The 24,444-nt window shown below is 65.1% G+C and overlaps 1 protein-coding gene across 1 annotated transcript in view; it reads right to left on the bottom strand.

The window, feature by feature from the left end:
- The window catches only part of SCAF1 (SR-related CTD associated factor 1), a 64,185-nt gene extending 48,625 nt beyond the window's left edge, over positions 1-15,560 (bottom strand). Inside the window, 25 exon segments of the mRNA XM_068998831.1 lie at positions 2,072-2,112; positions 2,159-2,260; positions 2,262-2,339; positions 3,228-3,310; positions 3,464-3,521; positions 3,524-4,111; positions 4,113-4,201; positions 4,257-4,302; positions 4,304-4,349; positions 4,351-4,952; positions 4,954-5,213; positions 5,216-5,488; positions 5,491-5,742; positions 5,745-5,900; positions 5,903-6,110; positions 6,113-6,241; positions 6,243-6,494; positions 6,496-6,537; positions 6,540-6,619; positions 7,480-7,607; positions 9,219-9,274; positions 10,436-10,497; positions 12,742-12,787; positions 13,612-13,751; positions 15,463-15,560. Coding sequence (XP_068854932.1) covers positions 2,072-2,112; positions 2,159-2,260; positions 2,262-2,339; positions 3,228-3,310; positions 3,464-3,521; positions 3,524-4,111; positions 4,113-4,201; positions 4,257-4,302; positions 4,304-4,349; positions 4,351-4,952; positions 4,954-5,213; positions 5,216-5,488; positions 5,491-5,742; positions 5,745-5,900; positions 5,903-6,110; positions 6,113-6,241; positions 6,243-6,494; positions 6,496-6,537; positions 6,540-6,619; positions 7,480-7,607; positions 9,219-9,274; positions 10,436-10,497; positions 12,742-12,787; positions 13,612-13,737 — 3,803 coding nt within the window. The 5' untranslated portion in view covers positions 13,738-13,751; positions 15,463-15,560.
- Between the last annotated feature and the right edge of the window lie 8,884 nt (positions 15,561-24,444).

Below are 24,444 nucleotides of genomic sequence, written 5' to 3'. Positions count from 1 at the left end.
ACCTCAAGACCCTCGTGGTCACCAGAACTGATTTGGGGTGACCCCAAGGCCCTGATGGCCAGGGTCACCTTGGGATGACCTCAAGACCCTCATGGTCATCAGAACCATCCCACAGTGACCCCAACACCCTCGTGGTCATCAGAACTGACTTGGGGTGACCTCAAGGCCCTGATGGCCACGGTCACCTTGGAGTGACCCCAATGCCCTGATGGTCATCAGAACCAATCTCGGGGTGATCTCAAGATCCTCGTGGTCACCAGAACCATCACAGAGTGACCCCAATGCCCCTGTGGTCATCAGAACCAATTTGGGGTGACCTCAACACCCTGATGGTCACCAGAACCATCACACAGTGACCCCAAGGCCCTCATGGTCATCAGAACCAATTTGGGGTGACCCCAACACCCTCAAGGTCATCAGAACCGATTTGGGGCCACCTCAACACCCTGATGGCCACAGTCACCTTGGGGTGACCTCAAGACCCTCGTGGTCATCAAAACCAACCTGAGGTGACCCCAACACCCTCGTGGTCATCAGAACCAATTTGGGGTGACCCTGAGGCCCTCGTGGTCACCAGACCAACTTGGGGTGACCCCGACACCCTCAGGACCCTCAGAACCAGCGTGAGGTGACTCCCACGCCACCATGGCCGCGGTCACCTCGGGGTGGCCCCAAAACCCTCGTGGTCATCAGAACCGACCTGGGCTGACCCAATGCCCCCCGTGCCCATCCCCCGCTGACCTTGTCGCTGTCCCCTCTGCCCCCCGTGACCCCCAATGCCCCCCAATGCCCCCCCGTGCCCCCCGTGCCCATCCCCCGCTCACCTTGTCACTGTCCCCTCTGCCCCCCAATGCCCCCCTGTGCCCCCCAACACCCCCCAATGCCCTCTGTGCCCCCCAATGCCCCCTGTGCCCCCCAATGCCCCCAAGGCCCCCCTGTGCCCACCCCCCGCTGACCTTGTCGCTGTCCCCAATGCCCCCCAATGCCCCCCGTGCCCCCCGTGCCCCCCATGCCCCCCAATGCCCCCCGTGTCCCCCTCTGCCCCCCAATGCCCCCCATGCCCACCCCCCACTGACCTTGTCGCTGTCCCCTCTGCCTCCTGTGCCCCCCCGTGCCCCCCAATGCCCCCCGTGCCCCCCAATGCCCTCTGTGCCCTCCTCTGCCCCCTGTGCCCCCCAATGCCCTCTGTGCCCCCCTGTGCCCCCCCAATGCCCCCCGTGCCCACTGACCTTGTCACTGTCCCCTCTGCCCCCCAACGCCCCCTGTGCCCCCCAATGCCCCCCCTGTGCCCCCCCGTGCCCCACTGACCTTGTCGCTGTCCCCTCTGCCCCCCAATGCCCCCCAATGCCCCCCAATGCCCCCCATGCCCCCCCCATGCCCACCCCCCGCTGACCTTGTCGCTGTCCCCTCTGCCCCCCAATGCCCCCCAATGCCCCCCGTGCCCCCCAACGCCCCTGTGCCCTCCAATGCCCCCCCTGTGCCCCCCGTGCCCCACTGACCTTGTCGCTGTCCCCTCTGCCCCCCCAATGCCCCCCAATGCCCCCTGTGCCCCCCATGCCCCCCCCGTGCCCACCCCCCACTGACCTTGTCGCTGTCCCCTCTGCCCCCTGTGCCCCCCAATGCCCCCCGTGCCCCCCAATGCCCCCTCTGCCCCCCAATGCCCCCCATGCCCCCCAATGCACCCCGTGCCCCACTGACCTTGTCGCTGTCCCCTCTGCCCCTCAATGCCCCCTCTGCCCCCCAATGCCCCCCGTGCCCCCCATGCCCACCCCCTGCTGACCTTGTCGCTGTCCCCTCTGCCCCTGTGCCCCCCTGTGCCCCCCAATGCCCCCTGTGCCCCCCAATGCCCCCTCTGCCCCCCAATGCCCCCCGTGCCCCCCATGCCCACCCCCCGCTGACCTTGTCGCTGTTCCCTCTGCCCCCTGTGCCCCCCAATGCCCCCTGTGCCCCCCAATGCCCCCCGTGCCCCCAATGCCCCCCCTGTGCCCCCCGTGCCCCGCTGACCTTGTCGCTGTCCCCTCTGCCCCCCAATGCCCCCTGTGCCCCCCTGTGCCCCCCATGCCCCACTGACCTTGTCGCTGTCCCCTCTGCCCTCGCCGTCCCTCCGGTCACCTCCGGCCGCGCCTCCTCCGTACAGGGGGGGCCCCCCCCGCCCCACCCCCGGGCCCCCCCGCAGCCCCCGGGACCCCCAACCCGGGCAGGGTGGGGGTGGGGGGTGCGGGGGGGCCCCCCCCGAGGGGCAGCAGGTACGGGGGGGGCAGGTGGGGGGGGCCGGGGGGGCCCGGGGGGGGCTGGGAGGGGCCCAGGGGGGGAGGGGCCGCCTTCGTGTGGCTCAGGATCTGCCGGGAAATTGGGGGGGGGTCACAGGGGTGGGGGGGGCACCCATGGGGGGGGGGAACCCTGTCCCCACCCCCTCTCTGGGGGGGTCTGGTCCTGCTTGGGGGTGCCCCTTGTCCCCCTCCCCCATAGGGGACATCCTGGGGGGTCCCCACCCCCCTTTTTGGGGTCTCTCTGTCCCTTTAAGGGTCCCCACCCCCCTTTTTGGGGTCTCCCAGCTCGTGGGGGGGGGGTCCCGCTGTCCCCTTCCTGGGGTCCCCACCCCCCTTTTTGGGGTCTCTCTGTCCCTTTAGGGCTCCCGCTGTCCCCACCCCCATTTCTGAGGTCCCCACCCCCCCCTTTTTGGGGTCCACACCCCCCTTTTTGGGCTCTCCTGTCCCTTTAGGGCTCCCGCTGCCCCCTCCTGGGGTCCCCAGCCCCCTTTTTGGGGTCCTCGCCCCCCTTTTTTGGGGTCCCCACCCCCCTTTTTGGGCTCTCCCTGTCCCTTTAGGACTCCCACTGTCCCCACCCCCCCTTTTTGGGGTCCCCACCTCCCTTTTTGGGGTCTCCCTGTTCCTTTAAGGGTCCTCACCCCCCTTTTTGGGGTCTCCCAGCTCGGGGGGGGGGTCCTGCTGTCCCCTCCTGGGGTCCCCACCTCCTCTTTGGGGTCTCCCTGTTCCCTTTAAGGGTCCCCACCCCCCTTTTTGGGGTCCCCACCCCCCCCTTTTTGGGCTCTCCCTGTCCCTTTAGGGCTCCCGCAGTCCCCACCCCCCCTTTTTGGGGTCCCCACCCCCCCTTTTTGGGCTCTCCCTGTCCCTTTAGGGCTCCCGCTGTCCCCACCCCCCTTTTTGGGGTCCCCACCCCCCCTTTTTGGGCTCTCCCTGTCCCTTTAGGGCTCCCGCTGTCCCCACCTGGTTGGTGGCCTGGATCAGCTCCTGCGCCTTAGCCCTGCTGGCCAAGTTGGCTTCTTCCATCTTGAACAGCAACGCCGTCACTGCCAGAAGGCAACAAAGGGGTGGGGGGCAAAAAAAAAAACCAACCAAAAACCCCCACACCCATTACCCCACCCCCCCCCCAAAAGAACACCCCAAAACCTTCCCCCCCAAACCACCACCCCCCCCCCCCCCCCAAAAAAAAAGCCACCTACGTGCCAGCACGCCGCTGGTGGCACAGTCCACCCCTCCCTGCAGGCTCCAGCCCCCCCCGCCGCCGCCGCCGCCGCCGCCGCCGGGGGGGCACCCGGGGGTCTCGCCGGCTCCTCCTTCCCCTCGGAGCGGCTGTCGGCCTCGGGGTCCCCCGGGGGGGCATCGCCGCCGCCGCCGCCGCCGCCCTCGGTGCCCGCTCCCTGCGGGGCAGCCCCGGCGCCCTCCTCGGGCAGGAAGGACACGTCGGGGGTCTTGCAGCTGCTGTCCACCGTCTGCGAGTCCGGGGTCAGCTCGCGCTCGGGGGGAGCCGCGGGGGCCGCGGCCCGCCGGGGGGGGCTTTGGGGGCGGCCGGGGTAGGGGGAGGGCTGGGAGGTTTGGGGGTGGCCCCCCCCGGATTTCTCGGAGCCCGACCAGGCCGGCTCGGGTTTGGGGGGCAGGCGCAGAGGGGGGGTCCCGGCGCCTTGGCTGCAGCTGTCGGCTTTGGACTTCTTCAAGGCGCCCTTGGTCTTGGTCTTCCTCTTCTTGCGGGCCTCGCCCTTGGCTTTGACCTTCACCTTCTTCACCCCTCCCTTGGCCTTGGGGGGCTTCAGCTTGCGGGGTTTGGCCCCCCCATCGCGGGCCGGCCCCTCGGCTTTGGGGCCGCCTTTGTCCCGCCTTCTCCTCGGCCTTGAGGAACGGGGCGCGGCTCTCGGCGTCGCGGGCGAACTTGACGGCGATGCCGCTGCCGGGGCCGCCGCCACCTGCCCGGCCCGGCCCCGCCGCCGCCCGGCCCGGCGCCGCCGCCGCCGCCGCCGCCCTCCTTGCCGGGGGTCGTGGTGGAGCTGACGCCCTCGCGGATCAACAACGGACACCTTGGACTGCAGCTTCACCTTGCGGGACGCGGGCGGGCTTCGGCGGAGCCCCCTCGGCCTCCTTGTGCCCCCCGCCCGTTTTCCCTTTCCGCGCCGCCTTCTCCCGCTGCTTCTCCTTGCTTTTGCCCGCATCGGGCGCGGCAGGCTCGGGGTATTCCTTGAACTTCTTCTTGTACTTCTCCCGGCCCGGGGGCCGCTCCTCGGTGCGGCCGCGCTTCCGCTCCTTGTCCTTCTTGTCGGGCGGCGGCGGCGGCGGCCGCGCCTCCGCCTTGCGCGCCGGGAACTCGGCGTGCTCGCGGTCCGAGAAGCCCTCGAAGCTCAGCCCCTCGGAGTCGTAGAGCACCTCCCGCTTGGGCTCGGGCGTGGCGGCGCGGCGGCTCACGGTGATGGTCCTTTTGATGGCGAACAGGTCGGAATCGTTGAGCTCCTGCACGGACGGCGGCACCACCGCCCGCAGCTCCCGGCGCCGCCCCGAGCCCGAATCGCCTTTCTCCGCCTTGGGCTCCGCGTCCCGCCGGGAGCCGCGCCGCTCCCGCGACCGCGAGCGCTGCTTCTTCTTCTTCTTGTCGCCGCGGTGCTTCTCCTTGTGCCGGGAGCGCCCGGAGCTGCCCGAGCGGCGGCCGCGCCGCTTCTCCCGCGACGCGCGAGCGCCGCGACCACGAGCGCCGGCGGGAGCGCGACCGGGAGCCGCGGCGCCGGTGCCGCTCCTTGGACTTGGGCGCCGGCTCCGGAGGCTTCTTGGCGCTGCCCCAGGCGCTTCCCGAGCCGCCGCGCTCCCGGGAGCGCTTGGATTTCTTGCGGGACGCGGCGGAAGGCGAACGCGGCGAGGGCGGCGCACGGAGCCGGCGCTGGGTCAGGATTTTCCGCCGCAGGTCGGAGCCGCCGCTTTTCCAGCGCGGGTCGGTTGGGATTCGGCCCCGAAATCGGCTTCCTCGTCCGAGTCGGCGTGCAGCGAAAGGAAATCGTCGCCGCCCTCGGGCAGCCGCGGGGCTCGGGGCTCCGGGGCGCGGCTGCGGGCGCTGCCGGGGGTGCCGGCGCCCGCCGAGGCGCGGAAGATGCGCAGGGGGCTGAAGCGCTCCTCCTCGGGCTGCACGATCTCGCCCTCCTCGATCTCCGAGTCCCCGGGCGTGCCCCACTCGCGGCGCCCGCGGTGCCGGGAGGTTTTCGGGGTGCCGCGGCCCCGGCGCCGCGGGATTGGGGCGGCACCCCGGCGATTTGGGGCGCTTTGGGGTTGCCGGCGGTCACCACTTCCAGCGAGAGCTTCCCGTCGAATTTGGGGTGCGCCTCGCTCTCGGCGCGGCCTTTGCCCCCCAGATCCACCACGAAGACGCGGCGCCGCGGCTCCGCCAGCGCCCCGTCCCGGGGGGAAGAGCCTTCCTCCCGCTCCTCCTCCTCCTCCTCCTCCTCCTCCTCCTCTTCCTCCTCCTCCGCAGCGTCGAGTCGGCCCCGGGCGGGTTCGGGGGCGTTTTAGGGGGTCCCGGCTCCGGCTCCTTCTCGAAATCCTGGCTCAGGCTGTTGTCGTCGTAGATGCCGGCCAAGGTCTCCGAGATGCGGCTGATGCTGTGGGAAACGTCGGGCAGCGCCGGCGGCTCTCCTCCTCCTCCTCCTCCTCTTCCTCCTCTTCTTCCTCCTCCTCCTCCTCCTCCTCCTCCTCCTCTTCTTCCTCCTCCTCCTCCTCCTCGGGGCTGGGGCTGCTCCGAGACGAGCTGGGGTTGGAGCCCGTGGGGTCGAAGGGGTCGTACTTCTGGTCCTGCCGCCCTTCGGCCTCTTTGCCGGGCGAGGAAGAGGAGCGCCGCCGTAGCCGAAATCCGGGGGGGCCCCCCCGCCGCCGCCGCCCCCTCCCCCCGCCGCCGCGCCGCCGCCGCCGCCCGGGTTCTCCTCGTCGGTGGGGTGGAAAGGATCATAAATATCCAGGGAGGGCGAGCGGGGGCCGGGCGGAAGCGGGCGGGGGGCCCGAGGAAGAGGAGGCGGACGAGGAGGAAGAGCGGGAGGAAGAAGAGGAGGAAGAGGAAGAGGAGGAAGAGGAAGAATCGGCTTTTTCCGGGGGGTGCGTGCGGCCGGGCTCGTCCCGCGGTGCCGCCGGGGCTTGGGGGGGTCGTTGCTGCTGTTGGGGTCCCCCCGGCCCCCCCGGAGCGGCAGCGCGGGGTCCCCGGGGGCGCCGGGGCCGGCCCGGCGTGGGGGGGAGGGGCCCGGCGGGTCCGGTGAGGGAGGGGGGGGCGCGGGGGGGGGTCCCGGCGGGGGGGCCCGGGGGGGACGGGGGACCCCCGGGAACGCGCCAGCGGCGGGAGGAGGTGCCGGGGAGGTGGCCTGGGAGAGGAGGGGGGGGGTGGAAAGAAAAGGGGGGGGGGGTCAGGAGGTGAGAGAGAGACCCCCCCACCCCCCCCCAAAAAATCCTACAGAGATCCCCCCATTTCCCCCCCCGGGAAATTCCCATTTTCAGGCCAAACCCCTCCCCAAACCCCCCATTTCTGCCCCAAGATCCCCCATTTCCCCCCCAAATCCCCCCAAAATCCCCCATTTCCCCCCCAACCCCCCCCCAAAATCCCCATTCCCCCCCAAATCCCCCAAAAATCCCCCATTTCTCCCCCAACCCCCCCCAAAATCCCCCATTTCCCCCAAATTCCCCCCAAAAATCCCCCATTTCATCCCCCCAACCCCCCCAAAATCCCCCATTTCCCCCCAAATCCCCCCAAAATCCATTTCCCCCTCCAAATCCCCCCAAAATCCCCCATTTTTCCCCCCCCAAAATCCCCCATTTTCCCCCCAAAATCCCCCATTTCCCCCCCCAATCCCCCCAAAATCCATTTCCCCCCCCAAATCCCCCAAAATCCCCATTTTTCCCCCCCAAAATCCATTTTTCCCCCCCAAATCCCCCCCAAAAATCCCCCATTTCCCCCCCCAACCCCCCCCCAAATCCCCCATTTTCCCCCAAATCCCCCCCAAAATCCCCCATTTTCCCCCCAAAATCCCCCATTTCCCCCCAAAATCCCCCATTTCCCGCCCCCAAAATCCCCCATTTCTCCCCCAAATCCCCCCCAAAATCCCCCACTTCCCCCCCAAATCCCCCCCCAAATCCCCCATTTTTCCCCCCATTTCCCCCCCAAAATCCCGCATTTGCCCCCCAACCCCCCCTGGTTGCCCCCCGGCCCCCCCCGCTCGCCCCCCACCTCCTTTGGGTGCCCTCCAGGGCCTCTCCCTGCGCAGGAGCCCCGAGGTGGCCGCGAGCCCCCCCAGGTCGCCCAGGCGGACCTCGGCCACCAACTCCAGCTCCTCCTCCTCGGGGGACCCCTCCCCGCTGTGGGGTGGGGAGAGGGGTCAGGGCACCCCAAAAAAACGGCACCCCCAAAGAAATAGCACCCCAAAAAGAAGGGCACCCCCAAAAAAAGGAAACCCCAAATAAATGAACCCCAAAAACAAGGGAACCCCAAAAAAATGAACCCCAAATAAATGAACCCCAAAAAGAAGGGAAGCCCAAAAAAATGAACCCCAAATAAATGAACCCCAAAAAGAAGGGAAGCCCAAAAAAATGAACCCCAAATAAATGAACCCCAAAAAGAAGGGAAGCCCAAAAAAATGAACCCCAAAAAGAGAACCCCCCAAAAAATGAACCCCAAAAAAACCCCCAAAAATGGAACCCCAAAAAAAACGGGAACCCCAAAAAGAAGGGAACCCCTAAAAAAAAACCCCAAAAATGGAACCCCAAAAAAAAAACGAACCCCAAAAAAGGGCACCCCCAAAAAAATGAACCCCAAAAACAAGGGAACCCCAAAAAATGAACCCCAAAAAGAAGGGAACCCCAAAATAAGGGAACTCCAAAAAAATGAACCCCCAAAAAAAACCCCCAAAAATGGAACCCCAAAAAACGGGAACCCCAAAAAGAAGGGAACCCCCCAAAAAAAAAACCAAAAAGGGGACCCCCAAAAAAATGAACCCCCAAAAAATGAACCCCCAAAAAAATGAACCCCAAAAAGAAGGGCACCCCAAAAAATGAACCCCAAAAAAAATGAACCCCAAAAAGAAGGGCACCCCAAAAAATGAACCCCAAAAAGAAGGGAACCCTAAAAAAAGGGAACCCAAAGAAGGGCACCCCAAAAAAAAGGGCACCCCAAAAAAAGGGCACCCCCAGACCCCAAAAATGCTCCTCGGCGGCCCCAAAAAAAAGAGGGGGGGAGGGGAAACACCCAAAAGGGACCCCCGGGGTTTGGGGGGAACCCCCCCAAAAATACCCCAAATTTGGGGGTGTCCATCCCAAAAGGGCCCGAAGGGTTCGGGGTTCCCCTCCCACCCCAAAAGGAGCCTGGAATTGGGGGTGACCCCCCCCAAAAATCCCAAATTTTGGGGTTCCCCCCTCCCCAAGGAAGCCCAGATTTGGGGTTTCCCGCCCAATTCTGTCCCCCCTCCCCGGTTTTGGGGTCCCCCCTCCCCATTTTTGGGGTCCCCCCTCCCCATTTTGGGGTCTCCCCTCCCCCTTTCGGGGTCCCCCTCCCCATTTTGGGGTCCCCCTCCCCATTTCGGGGTCCCCCCTCCCCATTTTAGGGTTCCCCCTCCCCATTTTTGGGGTCCCCCCTCCCCATTTCGGGGTCCCCCTCCCTATTTCGAGGTCCCCCCTCCCCATTTTTGGGGTCCCCCTCCCCATTTCGGGGTCCCCCCTCCCCATTTTTGGGGTCCCCCTCCCCAGTTTGGGGTCCCCCTCCCTATTTCGGGGTCCCCCTCCCCATTTTTGGGGTCCCCCCTCCCCATTTCGGGGTCCTCCTCCCCATTTTGGGGTCCCCCCTCCCCATTTCGGGGTCCCCCCTCCCCATTTTTGGGGTCCCCCCCCCCATTTTGGGGTCCCCCCTCCCCAGTTTGGGGTCCTCCCTCCCCATTTTTGGGGTCCCCCCTCCCCATTTTTGGGGTCCCCCCTCACCCGCTCAGCTGCAGCTGCTCCAGGGCCCCCCCCGGCCCCCCCGCGGCTTCCCAGACCTGAGGGGAGATTTTGGGGGAAAAACCCCCGGATTTGGGTCAGGGGGGGCGGGGGGGTGGGGAGGGACTGGGATGGGCGGGGAAGCAAACTGGGATCGACTGGGAGGGACTGGGATGGACTGGGAGGGACTGGGAGGGACTGGGAAGCAAACTGGGATCTACTAGGAAGAACTGGGAAGGACTGGGAAGCAAACTGGGATCTACTGGGATGGACTGGGAGGGACTGGGAAAGACTAGGAAGTAAACTGGGATATACTGGGAGGGACTGGGATGGGCTGGGTTGGACTGGGAGTTACTGGGAGGAGCTGGGATATACTGGGAAGGACTAAGAAGGGAACTGAGACACACTGGGAGAGACTGGAAAAGGAACTGGGATGGACTGGGAGGGACTGGGAGGGACTGGGATGGACTGGAGAAAGAACTGGGATAAACTGGGATGGACTGGGATGGACTGGGAGAGACTGGACAAGGAACTGGGATATACTGGGAGTAACCAGGACGGCCTTGGGCTATCCCAGGATGTGCAGGGGCGATACTGGGATCGACTGGGAGAAACTGGGAGGGACTGGGATGGACTGAGACGCACTGGTAGGTGAACTGGGAAAGCAACAGGGCCGAACTGGGCCTAACTGGGAAAGCAACAGGACCAAACTGGGCCGAACTGGGCTGAACTGGGAAAGCAACACGGCTGAACTGGGCGGAACTGGGAAAGCAACAGGGCCAAACTGGGCTGAACTGGGCTGAACTGGGCCGAACTGGGCGGAACTGGTCAGAACTGGGCGGAACTGGGCGGAACTGGGCTGAACTGGTCAGAACTGGGCTGAACTGGGCCGAACTGGGCGGAACTGGGCAGAACTGGGCGGAACTGGGCGGAAATGGGCGGAACTGGGCGGAACTGGGAAAGCAACAGGGCCAAACTGGGCCGAACTGGGCCGAACCAGGCGGAACTGGGAAAACAACAGGGCCAAACTGGGCTGAACAGGGCCAAACTGGGCGGAACTGGGCGGAACTGGGAGGAACTGGGCTGAACTGGGCTGAACTGGGCTGAACTGGGCTGAACTGGGCGGAACTGGGCTGAACTGGGCTGAACTGGGCGGAACTGGGCAGAACTGGTCAGAACTGGGCCGAACTGGGCGGAACTGGGCTGAACTGGTCACTCACCGGGCCGCCCTCGGGCCGGGGTCCCCAACACCAGCGCTGCCGGGGGGGCTTCCGGGGGGGGTCTGGGGGGACACCAGAGGGGAGGGGTCACACCCAGGGACCCCCGGGGGCACAGGGACCCCCAGGGGGCATCAGGACCCCCCAGGTGGCATCAGGACCCCCCCAGGTGGCACCCAGGGACCCCTGGGGGCACAGGGACCCCCCAGGGGGCATCAGGACCCCCCAGGGGGCATCAGGACCCCCCCAGGTGGCACCAAGACCTCCCCAGGTGCTACAGGGACCCTCCCAGGTGGCATCAGGACCCCCCAGGGGGCATCAGGACCCCCCCAGGTGGCACAGGGACCCCCCAGGTGGCACAGGGACCCCCCCAGGTGGCATCAGGACCCTCCCAGGTGGCATCAGGACCCCCCAGGGGGCATCAGGACCCCCCCAGGTGGCACAGGGACCCCCCAGGTGGCACAGGGACCCCCCCAGGTGGCATCAGGACCCCCCCAGGTGGCATCGGGACCCCCCAGGTGGCACCAGGACCCCCCCCCAGGGGCACCAAGACCCCCCCAGGTGGCACAGGGACCCCCAGGTGGCATCAGAACCCCCCCAGGTGGCATCAGGACCCCCCCAGGTGGCACCAGGACCCCCCAGGTGGCATCGGGACCCCCCCAGGTGGCACCAGGACCCCCCCCAGGGGCACCAAGACCCCCCCAGGTGGCACAGGGACCCCCAGGTGGCATCAGGACCCCCCCAGGTGGCACCAGGACCACCCAGGTGGCACCAGGTGGCACAGGGACCCCCTCAGGTGGCATCAAGTGACACAGGGACTCCCCCAGGTGCCACAGGGACCCCCCCCAGGTGCCACAGGGACTCCCCCAGGTGCCACAGGGACCCCCCCCCAGGTGCCACAGGGACCCCTCAGGTGCCACAGGGACCCCCCTCAGGTGCCACAGGGACCCCTCAGGTGCCACTGCCCCCCCCCTCAGGTGCCACAGGGACCCCCCCAGGTGCCACAGGGACCCCTGAGGTGGCATCAGGACCCCCTCAGGGGGCATCAGGACCCCCCCAGGTAACATCAGGTGCCACAGGGACCCCCTCAGGTGCCACAGGGACCCCCCAGGTGCCACTACCCCCCCCCCCAGGTGCCACAGGGACCCCTCAGGTGCCACAGGGACCCCCCCAGGTGCCACAGGAACCCCTCCCAGGTGCCATCAGGACCCCCCTCAGGTGGCATCAGGTGCCACAGGGACCCCCCAGGTGCCACTGCCCCCCCCTCAGGTGCCACAGGGACCCTCCCAGGTGGCATCAGGACCCCCCCAGGTGCCACAGGGACCCCTCAGGTGCCACAGGGACCCTCCCAGGTGGCACCAGGATGCCCTCAAGTGGTATCAGGACCCCCCCAGGTGGCATCAGGTGCCACAGGGACCCCCCCAGGTGCCACAGGGACCCCCCCAGGTGCCACAGGGACCCCTCAGGTGCCACTGCCCCCCCCCCAGGTGCCACAGGGACCCCCCCAGGTGCCACAGGGACCCCTCAGGTGCCACAGGGACCCCCCCCAGGTGCCACAGGGACCCCTCAGGTGCCACAGGGACCCCTCAGGTGCCACTGCCCCCCCCCCCCAGGTGCCACAGGGACCCCTCAGGTGCCACAGGGACCCCCCCAGGTGGCACCAGGATGCCCTCAAGTGGTATCAGGACCCCCCCAGGTGGCATCAGGTGCCACAGGGACCCCCCCAGGTGCCACAGGGACCCCCCCAGGTGCCACAGGGACCCCTCAGGTGCCACTGCCCCCCCCCCCAGGTGCCACAGGGACCCCTCAGGTGCCACTGCCCCCCCCCCCAGGTGCCACAGGGACCCCTCAGGTGACACCAGGACCCCCCCAGGTGGCACCAGGATGCCCTCAAGTGGTATCAGGACCCCCCCAGGTGGCATCAGGTGCCACAGGGACCCCCCCAGGTGCCACAGGGACCCCTCAGGTGCCACAGGGACCCCTCAGGTGCCACTGCCCCCCCCCCCCAGGTGCCACAGGGACCCCTCAGGTGCCACTGCCCCCCCCCCCCAGGTGCCACAGGGACCCCTCAGGTGACACCAGGACCCCCTCAGGGGGCATCAGGACCCCCCCAGGTAACATCAGGTGCCACAGGGACCCCCCCAGGTGGCACCAGGATGCCCTCAAGTGGTATCAGGACCCCCCCAGGTGGCATCAGGTGCCACAGGGACCCCCCCAGGTGCCACAGGGACCCCCCCAGGTGGCACCAGGACCCCCCCCAGGTGGCATCAGGTGCCCCTGCCCCCCCAGGTGCCCCTGCCCCCCCTCACCTTGTCCCCAGACGAAGGCGCCGCTCACCAGGCGCTGCAGGGCCTTCTGGGGGGGGGGGGGGGGGGGACACCCCCAAAATCCGTCACGAGGGTCCCGATCCCCAAATCCGCCCCCCAAAATCCCCCCTTGGGGGGGGTCCCAACACCCCCAAAACCCCCCCCAGGTGGTCTCAGCCCCCCCAAAACCCCCTCGGGGGGGGGTCCCAACACCCCAAAACCCCCTCAGGGGGGTCCCAGCCCCCCCAGTCCCCCCCCAGATGGTCTCAGCCCCCCCAAAACTCCCTCAGGGAGGTCCCAACACCCCCAAAACTCTCTCAGGAAGGTCCCAGCCCCCCAAAACCCCCCCAAATCCCTCCCCAGGTGGTCCCAGCCCCCCAAAACCCACCCCAAATCGCCCCCAGGTGGTCCCAGGCCTCCAAAATCCCCCCAAAAACTCACCCAAAACCCTCTCAGGGAGGTCCCAACACCCAAACCCCCCCAAAACCTCCTCTGGGGGATCCCAGGCCCCCCAAATCCCCCCCAGGTGGTCTCAGCCCCCCAAAACCCCCTCAGGGAGGGTCCCAGCCCCCCCAAATCCCCCCCAGGTGGTCCCAGCCCCCCAAAATTCCCCCCAAACCCCCTCAGGGGGGGTCCAGCCCCCCAAAATCCCCCCCAAAACCCCCTCAGGGGGGATTCCAGCCCCCCCAAATCCCCCCCCAGGTGGTCTCAGCCCCCCAAAACCCCCTCAGGGAGGGTCCCAGCCCCCCAAAATCCCCCCCAAACCTCCTTATGGGAGGTCCCAGCCCCCCCAAATCCCCCCCCCAGGTGGTCCCAGCCCCCCAAAATCCCCCCCAAACCCCCTCGGGGGGTCCCAGCCGCTCCCAGTCTCACCAGTAGCCCCTGGCTGGGCCGCAGGGACCCCTCAGGTTCCGGGGGGGCCCCCCCAGGCCCCCCCCCGTCCTCGCCCGGCCCTGCCGGGTCCTCCCCCCCCCGGGGGGGCTTCTCCTCCTCCTCCATGGGACGGCGACGGCCTGGGGGGGGGTGGGGAAGGGGGGAATTAGGGACCCCCCAAACCCCCCTTTTCCCACCCCAATTTCCTCCTCAATCCAAATTTTGGCGCTTCTCCTTTTTTTTGTTTTTTTTTTTTGCACCAGGAGCCCTTTTTTCCACCCAAATCCTCCTCCCCCCCCCCCAATTCCTGCCCAAAATTCCCCTCCCTGTCCTAAACCCCCAAATCCCCCCCGATTCTGCCCCAAATTGCACCTCGGAGTCCCCACTTGTACCCCAAACTCCGTTTCTCCCCCCAAATCCCCTCCTTGTGCCCCAAATTCTTGTTTTTTCTTCCCCAAATCCTTCCTTTCTTCCCAAACTCCCACCCCAAAGGATCCTTTTACCCCAAATCCCCGAGGTCCCACCCCTCATCCTGCTCCTTCACCCCCAAATCCCCCCATTCCCACCCCAAATTCCCCTTTCACCCCCAAAATTCCTCTCCCCGCATCCCAGATCTCCTCCTCCGACCCAAATTCCTCCATTCTGACCCCAAATCCCATCTCTGTATCCCCAAAAGTGCCGGATTTTTCACCCCAAACCCTTTCCCTGTACCCCAAAATCCTTCGTTCCTCGCCTCGACTCCCAAATCCTCCCTTTTGTACCCCAAATCCCTTCCCGATCCCACCCCAAACCCCCTCTCTCCGCACCCCAAATCCCCTCTTTCTTACCCCAAATCCCCTTTCTTACCCCAAATCCCAACTCCCCTTCCCAAACCCCAAACCCCAAATCCCCGCACCCCAAATCCCCCCTTTCTTACCCCAAATCCCTTCCCAAACCCAAATCCCCCTTTTCTTACCCCAAATCCCCTTTCTTACCCCAAACCCCAACTCCCCTTCCCCCAACCCCAAACCCCAAATCTCCGCACCCCAAATCCCCCCTTTCTTACCCCAAATCCCTTCCCAAACCCCAAATCCCCCTTTTCTTACCCCAAATCCCACCTTTCTTACCCCAAACCCCAACTCCCCTTCCCCAACCCCAAACACCCTCTCTCCGCACCCCAAATCCCTTCTCAAACCCCAAATCCCCCCTTTCTTACCCCAAATCCCCCCTTTCTTACCCCAAACCCCAACTCCCCTTCCCCAACCCCGAACACCCCTCTCCGCACCCCAAATCCCTTCCCAAACCCCAAATCCCCCCTTTCTTACCCCAAATCCCTTCCCAAACCCCAAATCCTTTCCCAAACCCCAAATCCCCCCTTTCTTACCCCAAATCCCTTCCCAAACCCCAAATCCTTTCCCAAACCCCAAATCCCCCCTTTCTTACCCCAAATCCTTTCCCAAACCCCAAATCCCCCCTTTCTTACCCCAAATCCTTTCCCAAACCCCAAATCCCCCCTTTCTTACCCCAAACCCCAACTCCCCTTCCCCAACCCCAAACCCCAAACCCCCGCACCCCAAATCCCCCGCTGCCACCCCAACCCCCCCCTTCCTGGCCCCAAATCCCCTCAATCTTCCCCAAATCCCCTCAGCCCTCCCCTCCCCTCACGCCCCCTCCCCTTTCTCCCCCCGCCCCCTCCCCCCCCCCCCAAAATCCCGCCGTTCCCGCCCCAAACCACCCCAGACCTCCCCTTCTCCCCTCTCCCCACCCCGACCTCCCCCTCAGGACCCCCTTCGACGTCCCGGACCCCCTCAGGACCCCTCAAAACCGCCCCGATCCCCCCGACCCCCCGCCCGGGCCCCGCCGCCATTTTACCGCGGCTTCTCCGCTCCCTCCGCTGGGGGGCGGCGCCGCGCGGGGCACGACGGGTAGCGCCGCCTACCGGGGGGGAGGACCCGCGCCGCGCCGCGTTGCTAGGCGACGCCGCGGTGTGGCCACGCCCCCTCGCAGGAAGCCACGCCCCACTAAGCCACGCCCCCACGCCTTGGCCACGCCCCCACGGCGCCTTGGGAAGCGGCGCGGGGGGCGGGGCTTGCATATATTAAGGCGAGGCCACGCCCCCCGGGGGTTTGGGGGTCTCGGGAGGGGTTTGGGGGGTCCCCAAGGGGAGACGGGAGGGTCCTGGAGGTGTTTTGGGGCTCCAAAAGGAGGGGGGGGGAGGGTTTGAGACCCCCCCCCCCAAAAATCATGTGAGTCCCCCAAAGACGAGACCCCCCCCCTCCCCAAATCTGAGCACCCCAAATTGTGACCCCCACACCCCCCCCAGAAATTTAAGCCCAACTCTGAGCCCCCCCAAACTCTGACACCCCCCCCAAACTGACACCCCCCAACTCTGAGCCCCCCAAACTCTGAGCCCCCCCAAACTCTGACACCCCCTCCCCCCCTCAAATCTGACCCCTCCCTACCCCCCCAAAATCGTGTGACCCCCCCCCCCCCACTCCGAGCCCCCCAAACCGCGTGACCCCCCCAAAACCTGACCCCAAATCTGCCCCTCCCCAATTTCCCCCCGGTTCTGCCCCCGGCACCCCCCAAATTCCCCAAAACCCCCCCAAAACCCCCCCCAGCCCCCAAAAATAAACTCGCAGAGCCTCGGGAACGACGCAAAGCTCTCGGCAGCACCCACGACATGTCACGATAGCCCGGAGAAAACGGGGGGGGGGGGACCCCCCAATCCTCACCCCGAACCCCCCCCTTCTCCTCTGTGGGGCTGGGGGGGCCCAGGGGGTGTTGGGGACCCCCCCCCCAAATTCCCTTTTCCGCCTCTTTTCCCCCTCATTTTCCACTTTTCTGGCAGTTTTTGGCCTCCAGGAGCTCCTTTTGCACCCCAAATCCTCTCCCCGCCCCCCAAATTCCCCCTTTCTCGCCCCAAAAATCCTCCGTGCCCGCCCCGAATTCTCCTTTCACCCCAAATCCATCTCTGCAGCCCCAGAGCCCACGTGGTGTTTGCCCCCCCAAATTCCAAATTCCCGGCACAAATCGCCCTCTCCCTGCCCCAAATTGTCCTTTCACCCCAAATTCTCCCCCCCCCCTTTTTTTTGCACCCCAAATCTTCCCGTTCCCACCCCAAATCTGCCGCACCTGTCTGAAATTCCCTTGCTCCCACCCCAAATTGCCTCTTCTCACCCCAAACCCACCATTCCCACCCCAAATCTCCCCTTCTGACCCCAAACCTCCCCTTCTGACCCCAAATCTCCCCTTCTGACCCCAAACCCACCATTCCCACCCCAAGCCCATCTCGGCACCCCAAACCTCCCCTTTTTAACCCCAAATCCTCCTTTTTCACCCCAAACCCACCATTCCCACCCCAAACCTCTCCCCACACCCCAAATCTCCCCTTCTGACCCGAAACCTCCCCTTCTGACCCCAAATCTCCCCTTCTGACCCCAAACCTCCCCTTCTGACCCCAAATCTCCCCTTCTGAGCCCCAAATCTCCCCTTCTGACCCCAAACCCCTCCATCCCCCCCCAAAGCCCATCTCGGCACCCCAAACCTCCCCTTTTTAACCCCAAACCCTCCCGCTGGACCCAAACCCCCGCGTTTCTCACCAAATCCCCCTCAACTGCCGCCCAACCCCCCCACCCCCCACCCCGCACCCCAAACCCCCCCCCCTTTCTCAGCCCAAATCCCACCCCGCACCCCAAATCCTCCACGAACACCCCAAACCTCCCAAACCCCTCCCGATCCTCCCCAAAACCCCCTCAGCCCCCGCTCCCCTCACGCTCCATCCCCTCCCTCGGCCTCCCCCGCTCGCCGAAACCCCGGAATTCCGCCCTTCCCGCCCCGCACCCCCCCTCTTCTCCCTTCTCCCTTCTCCCCCACCCCGACCTCCCCCTCACATCCCCTGCCCACCCCTCAAACCACCCCAAACAGCCCCAAAATCACCGCGGCCATCCCCTCCCCCCCCTCCCCCCCCCCGACCCTGCCGCCGGCTGACCGCGCCTCTTCCGCTGCCTAGCGCCGCCTAGCGGGGGGGAGGACCCGCGAGGCCACGCCCACTCCCAGACCACGCCCACCAAGACCACGCCCACCCGGCCAGGCCACGCCCACCCGGGCGAGTCCAGCGGCGCCTCCGTGTCCCTCCGGCATCGCCCCGGGCTCGCTGCCCTTGGGCGCCTTCCCGTTCTGCCTCATCTCCGACACCAGAGCCCTGCTCAGCCCGGCCGGCTTGGCTGCCTCGCCCGCTCGCCTTCCGACACCCGGGAATTTCCTGCCCCTGGGCGCTCCGCAGGCGGTGCTGAACAGGTAACCGGCACGCACGGAGCCCAGCGTGTTTTCCAGTGGAGGATTTCGGCACTCGGGTCCCCGAGGCGCCGGGAGGGGATCTCCGAGCTGAATTGTAGAGGTGCACCCTCACCAATTGTAGTGGTGCATCGGAGGTTGTGCGAAGGAGGTGCGAAGTGCAATCCTGGCCGAGCTGCGCGCTGTCACAGAGCGCTGCCTCTCCCCGTGCCGGCCGCTTGGTGCCTGCCAGCGATCTCCCACATTCCCATCAATGTTCTGCGCTCCACTGGGACAGTCGAGCTCGGCTTCGAGCGCTGACTCTTTCCGCTGCCTGTTCTGTGCGGGACATCTGTTACTGTGCCACTGCCAGAACCTTTTGGGATGCAGCAAGGAAAAGGATCCGCTGTGACTTTGCCGAGTCTCTCTGGGAGAACCTCCAAGGGCGCAGATTGGAACTGCTGGGACTGGAGCCCCTTCACAGCGGCGGCAGCTCCAGTGACCCAACGCGTCCCTGCTCACACAGTCCCACCAGGTTTCCTCACCGCTTCAGCCCCAGGTTTGCCATGGCAGAGTCTCAGATGTCTTGTTCCACAAAGCCATTTATTCACGGTGCAGTAACACAGTGCAAGCTCGAGCTGCTGAATCCAAGCAGGACCCCAAACAAAGCACCCCTGGGCTCATTTGTCCCACCATTTTCCCGGTTTTATTCAACTTTCCCACCCGTTTTCCCTCAAGTTTCCCACCACTTTTCCTCTCACGCTTCCCATCCTTCTGTCCCCTCACATTTCCCATCGTTTTTGGTCTCATGTTTCCTGCCTTTTTTCCCCTTTATGTTTCTCACCCATGTTTCCTCCCAGTTCCCATCTTTTCCCCTCACGTTTCCCGCTCTTTTTCCCCCTCACCTTTCCCGCCCTTTTCTCCCCTCACGTTTCGTTCCCTTTTCCACCCTCACCTTTCCCACACGTTTCTCCCCTCACCTTTCCCTCCCTTTTCCCCCCTCACCTTTCCCTCCCTTTTCTCCCCTCACGTTTCCCTCCCTTTCCTCCCTCACCTTTCCCTCCCTTTTCCCCCCTCACCTTTCCCTCCCTTTTCTCCCCTCACCTTTCCCTCCCTTTTCTCCCCTCACCTTTCCCTCCCTTTTCTCCCCTCACCTTTCCCTCCCTTTTCCCCCCTCACCTTTCCCTCCCTTTTCTCCCCTCACCTTTCCCTCCCTTTTCTCCCCTCACCTTTCCCGCTCTTTTCCCCCCTCACCTTTCCCTCCCTTTTCCCCCCTCACCTTTCCCTCCCTTTTCCCCCCTCACCTTTCCCTCCCTTTTCCCCCTCACCTTTCCCGCCCTTTTCTCCCCTCACATTTCTTTCCCTTTTTCACCCTCACGTTTCTCCCCTCACGTTTCCCGCTCATTTCTCCCCTCACCTTTCCCTCCCTTTTTCCCCCTCACCTTTCCCGCTCTTTTCTCCCCTCACCTTTCCCACCCTTTTCCCCCCTCACATTTTACCCTTTTTCCCCCTCCCTTTTCTCCCCTCACCTTTCCCTCCCTTTTCCCCCCTCACATTTTTCCTTTTTTCCCCCTCACGTTTCCCCCTTCACCTTTCCCTCCTTTTTCCCCTCAGGTTTCCCTCCCTTTTTTCCCGCCCTCACCTTTCCGCCCTTTTCTCCCCTCACCTTTCCCTCCGTTTTTTCTCCCCTCAAGTTTCCCTCCCTTTTCCCCCCTCACCTTTCCCGCCCTTTTCTCCCCTCACATTTCTTTCCCTTTTTCCCCCTCCCTTTTCTCCCCTCACGTTTCCCGCTCTTTTCCCCCCTCACCTTTCCCTCCCTTCCTCCCCTCACCTTTCCCTTCCTTTCTCCCCTCACCTTTCCCTCCCTTTTCTCCCCTCACGTTTCCCTCACTTTTCCTCCCTCACCCTTCCCGCCCTTTTCCCCCCTCACATTTCCCTCCCTTTTTCCCCCTCACCTTTCCCTCCCTTTTCCCCCCTCACATTTTTCCTTTTTTCCCCCTCACGTTTCCCCCTTCACATTTCCCTCCTTTTTCCCCTCACGTTTCCCTCCCTTTTTTCCCGCCCTCACCTTTCCGCCCTTTTCTCCCCTCACCTTTCCCTCCCTTTTTTCTCCCCTCACCTTTCCCGCCCTTTTCTCCCCTCATGTTTCGTTCCCTTTTCCCCCCTCACCTTTCCCGCCCTTTTGTCCCCTCACATTTCTTTCCTTTTTCCCCCCTCACGTTTCCCCCCTCACCTTTCCTCTCCTTTTCCCCCTCACCTTTCCCTCCCTTTTCCCCCTCACATTTCCCTCACTTTTCCTCCCTCACCCTTCCCGCCCTTTTCCCCCCTCACATTTTCCTCCCTTTTCCCCCTCACTTTTCCTTTCCTTTTTCCCCCTCACCTTTTCCTCCCTTTTCCCCCCTCACCTTTCCCTCCCTTTTTTCTCCCCTCACCTTTCCCTCCCTTTCCCCCCTCACGTTTCCTGCTCTTTTCTCCCCTCACATTTCCCTTCCTTTTCTCCCCTCACATTTCCCTCCCTTTCCCTCCTCACGTTTCCCTCCCTTTTCTCCCCTCACCTTTCCCTCCCTTTCCCCCCCTCACCTTTCCCTCCCTTTTCCCACCTTTCCCTCCCTTTCCCCCTCACACTCCCCGCCATTTCCCCCCCTCACACTCCCCACCTGCACCTCTCACTGTCCCCCCTCACCTCATCCTGTGGCCGCCCCACCCCAGCCGTGCACCTGTAAGTGACGGGTGGGTGGGTGGGGGTCGGTCTCCAGCGTCCGGGGGAGACCCCGGAGTGTCCCAGGGGAGGGGGCTGGGGCTGAAGCGGTGAGGAAACCTGGTGGGACTGTGTGAGCAGGGACGCGTTGGGTCACTGGAGCTGCCGCCGCTGTGAAGGGGCTCCAGTCCCAGCAGTTCCAATCTGTGGCCTTGGAGGTTCTCCCAGAGAGACTCAACAAGGTCACACTGGATTGTTCCTTCACACTGCCATGGCCACAGCACGTCCTTGCACCATTGCTTTGGGTGCTTCCCTCTTTGCGCACTCCCCTCAGAGTTTGTCCCTGTCCCAGTTATCAGCTCCTGTGCTGCCTTTCCCACTCCGTTGGAAATCTCCAATCACACAATTGTGTGTGCTCGGAACCCGAGCTGCTCTCCTCACACAGTTCTCGGGTGGTCTCAGCACTCAGGGACAGGTGGGCTCAGGTCCCTGGGACAAGGGATCCACGCCATGAAGCTCCATCATGAATGAGCTTGGGATTGGGGGGTCCCAGGGGAGGTTTGGGGGTCTCAAGTGGTTCCAGGTGAGGGATCTGGGGATCCTGGAGGGAGGTTGAGGCTCCCCTTTGGATTTGGGGGTCCCTGGGGAGGTTTGGGGGTCTCAGGTGGTTCCAGGTGAGGGGTCTGGGGATCCTGGAGGGAGGTTGAGGATCCCCTTTGGATTTGGGGGTCCCGGGAGAGGTTTGGGGGTCTCAAGTGGGAGGGTCTGCAGTGGTTCCAGGTGAGGGGGATCCTGGAGAAAGGTTGAGGGTCCCCATTGGATTTGGGGGTCCCGGGAGAGGTTTGGGGGTCTCAGGTGGTTCCAGGTGAGGGGGTCTGGGGGAGGTTTGGGGGTCTGCAGTGGTTCCAGGTGAGGGATCTGGGGATCCTGGAGGGAGGTTGAGGGTCCCCTTTGGATTTGGGGGTCCCTGGGGCGGTTTGGGGGTCTCAGGTGGTTCCAGGTGAGGGGGTCTGGGAATCCTGGAGGGAGGTTGAGGCTCCCCTTTGGATTTGGGGGTCCCTGGGGCGGTTTGGGGGTCTCAGGTGGTTCCAGGTGAGGGGGTCTGGGGATCCTGGAGGGAGGTTGAGGCTCCCCTTTGGATTTGGGGGTCCCTGGGGCGGTTTGGGGGTCTCAAGTGGTTCCAGGGGGTTTTGGGTGCCCACAGGAGGTTTGGGGATCTGGGGGGTCCCAGAGAAGATTTTGGGGGATCCCAGGGGGGTTTTGGAAGTCTCCCACCCTCCCAAGTCACGTGACTCCCCATTCCGAGACCACCCCCAAATTATAACCCCACCCCCACCCCCCCCCGCCCCCAAAACCCCCTGACCCCCAACTCACGGAACACCCCCCCCCCCCCCCCAAAATCCGAACCCCATTCCCTTCCCCCCCCTCCCCGGAAATCGCAGCCCCTCCCAAACGATGACCCCCCCCCCAAATCGGGAATCCCCCGCACCCCAAAATCGTGTGACGACCCCGCCCCTCCCCCCATGACCCCATCAGGGTCCTGCCCCCCCCCCAAAAAGCCCCCCCCCCCAAAAAATCTCTCGGAGCCTCGGGAACGATAAAAAGGTCTCGGCAACACCCACGACACGCCCGTCACGATACACCGTAGAAAAGGGGGGGGGGGGGGCCACGGGGTGGGGGTGGGGGGCCCCCTCAAGCCCCCCCCCCCCCCAAAAACCCCGCGGGGTTGGGGGAGGGGGGGAGGGGAAGGGGCAAAGGGAAGGCTCCCCGCCCCCCCAATATATATAATAATAATTATAATAATAATTAAAAAAACACCCCCCCCCCCCCGAAAATGAACCAAAAAAAAAAAAAAATTGGGGGGGAGGGGGGGGGAAAGGAGAGAAGCCCCTCCCCCCCCCCTCCAAAATTGGGGAGGGGGCGGGGAGAAAAGGGGGGAGGGCAAAATAAACCCCCCCCCCCCCCCCCCCGCTCCGCCTCGGTGGGGGGAGGGGTGGTGCGGTGACACCTTGAGGGAGGGGGGGAGGGGCAAATTGAGGAGGGGGGGAGGGGGTATAAATGCCCCGGGGGGGGGAGGGGGGAGGGGGAGGGGAACTGCCCCCGGGGGGGGGGGGGGGGGAGGGGGCAAATGCGACCCCCGAGGTGGGGGAGGGGGGCAAATACAATATGATACATAGAGACTTTGACCATATACACTATTTACAGCCCCCCCCCCCAAAATCCCGGGGGGGGGGACACGAATAAAGGGAGGGGGGGGGGAGGGGTCCTCCCCCCCCCCACCCCCTCCCCCCCCCCAAAACCCAGAGGAGGCCCCAAAATCCCAGGGTGGGGGGGGGGGGGTCCCCCTCCCTTTTAACTCCCCCCCCCTCAAATCCATCCGGGGGAGGGGGGGGGGGGGCTTGGCAATAAATAGCTGGGGGGGGGTTGGGGGGAGGGGCTGATGGTGATTTTGGGGCCCCCTCCCCCCATTTTTCATCCCCCTGGCACCTCCCCCCCCCCCAAATTTATGTACAGGTTCCCCTCGAGGGGGGAGGGGGGCGGCGAGGGGTGGTCCCGGTTGGGTGGGTGGGGGGGGGGAATTTGGGGACCCCCCCCCCCCCAAAATAACCCTGTTGGCTGCCTGAGGGGGACCCCAAGGTGTTGGGAGGAGGGGGGGGGGGGGGCCCCCCCTTTTCTTCCCCTCCCCCAAAATTAGGGACCCCCTCCCCAAAATGGGGCCCCCCCCCGGGCTGCTAATAGACATTTATACATATATATAAATAGGGGGGGGGGTCTCCGCCGGGGGGGGGGGCATTTTTTGGGGGGTTGGGGGGTGGGGGAACCCCCCTTTTATTGGGGTGGGGGTTTAGGACACCCCTTTTTTTTTTTTTTTTTCCTGTGGGGGGGGGGGGGTCCCAGGAACTTCCGACCCCCCACCCCAAAAAAAAAAAAGGGGGGGGGAGGGGTCGGACACAGCCCCCTGATTGGGGGGGGGGGAGGGGCGCTGATAAGGGGGTGCCCCCAATTCTGGGGGGACCCCGAATGTGTGTGTGGGGTGGGGGGGGGGTGTCCCCAAAAAAAGGGGGGGGGGGGAGTCCCCGAGTGGGTGTGGGTCCCCATTTTTGGGGGAGGGGTCCCCAAGTCTGTCAGGAGCGGGGTTTCCCCCAGAGCCGCCCCCGTTTTTGGGGTGACCCCGGACCCCCCCAGGGGTGTCCCCATTTTTTGGGGGGGGGGATCCGCCCCCGTTTTTGGGGTGTCCCCATTTTTGGGGGGGGGATCCGCACCCGTTTTTGGGGTGTCCCCATTTTTGGGGGGGGGATCCACCCCCATTTTTGGGGTGTCCCCATTTTTGGGGGGGGGATCCGCCCCCATTTTTGGGGTGTCCCCAACTCGGGGGGGGGTTCAGTTCCTTGGGCGAGCCCGTCCCACTCCCCCTCCTTTGGGGGTGTCCCCCCTCCCCCCCCCCATGCTTTTTGGGAGCTCCCCCGAATTTTGGGGGACCCCCTGTGTTTCGGGGGTGCCCTCCAGGGGGCACGGGGCCGTTTTGGGGGTTCCCCCCCCCCTCGCACAAACCGGGAGCTCCATCCCCATCCCCCTCCCCACCGCAGAACCCCCCCCCCCATTTCAAGGGGCGTCCCCCCACATTTTGGGGCACTCCCGGTTTTTTTTTTTTTTGGGGGGGGTCCCCCCCATATTTTGGGGGCACCCTGGGGGGGGGCACTCCAGGGGTTCCCCCTCCCCCTCAGCTGTGTCCGCACGGCGGGGGGGGGGAGGGAGGGTCCGTCCTCATCCTGGGGGTGTCCCCGCGCGGTTCCGGGGGCGTCGCCCCATTTTTGGGGGGGGTTCTCCGTTTTTGGGGGGGTTCCCGTTTTTTGGGGGGGTTCCCCATTTTTGGGGGGGGG

This window comes from Aphelocoma coerulescens, unplaced genomic scaffold, assembly GCF_041296385.1.
Source record: "Aphelocoma coerulescens isolate FSJ_1873_10779 unplaced genomic scaffold, UR_Acoe_1.0 HiC_scaffold_180, whole genome shotgun sequence".
Lineage (NCBI taxonomy): Eukaryota > Metazoa > Chordata > Aves > Passeriformes > Corvidae > Aphelocoma > Aphelocoma coerulescens.
This window is presented reverse-complemented; position numbering and strand designations above follow the sequence as displayed.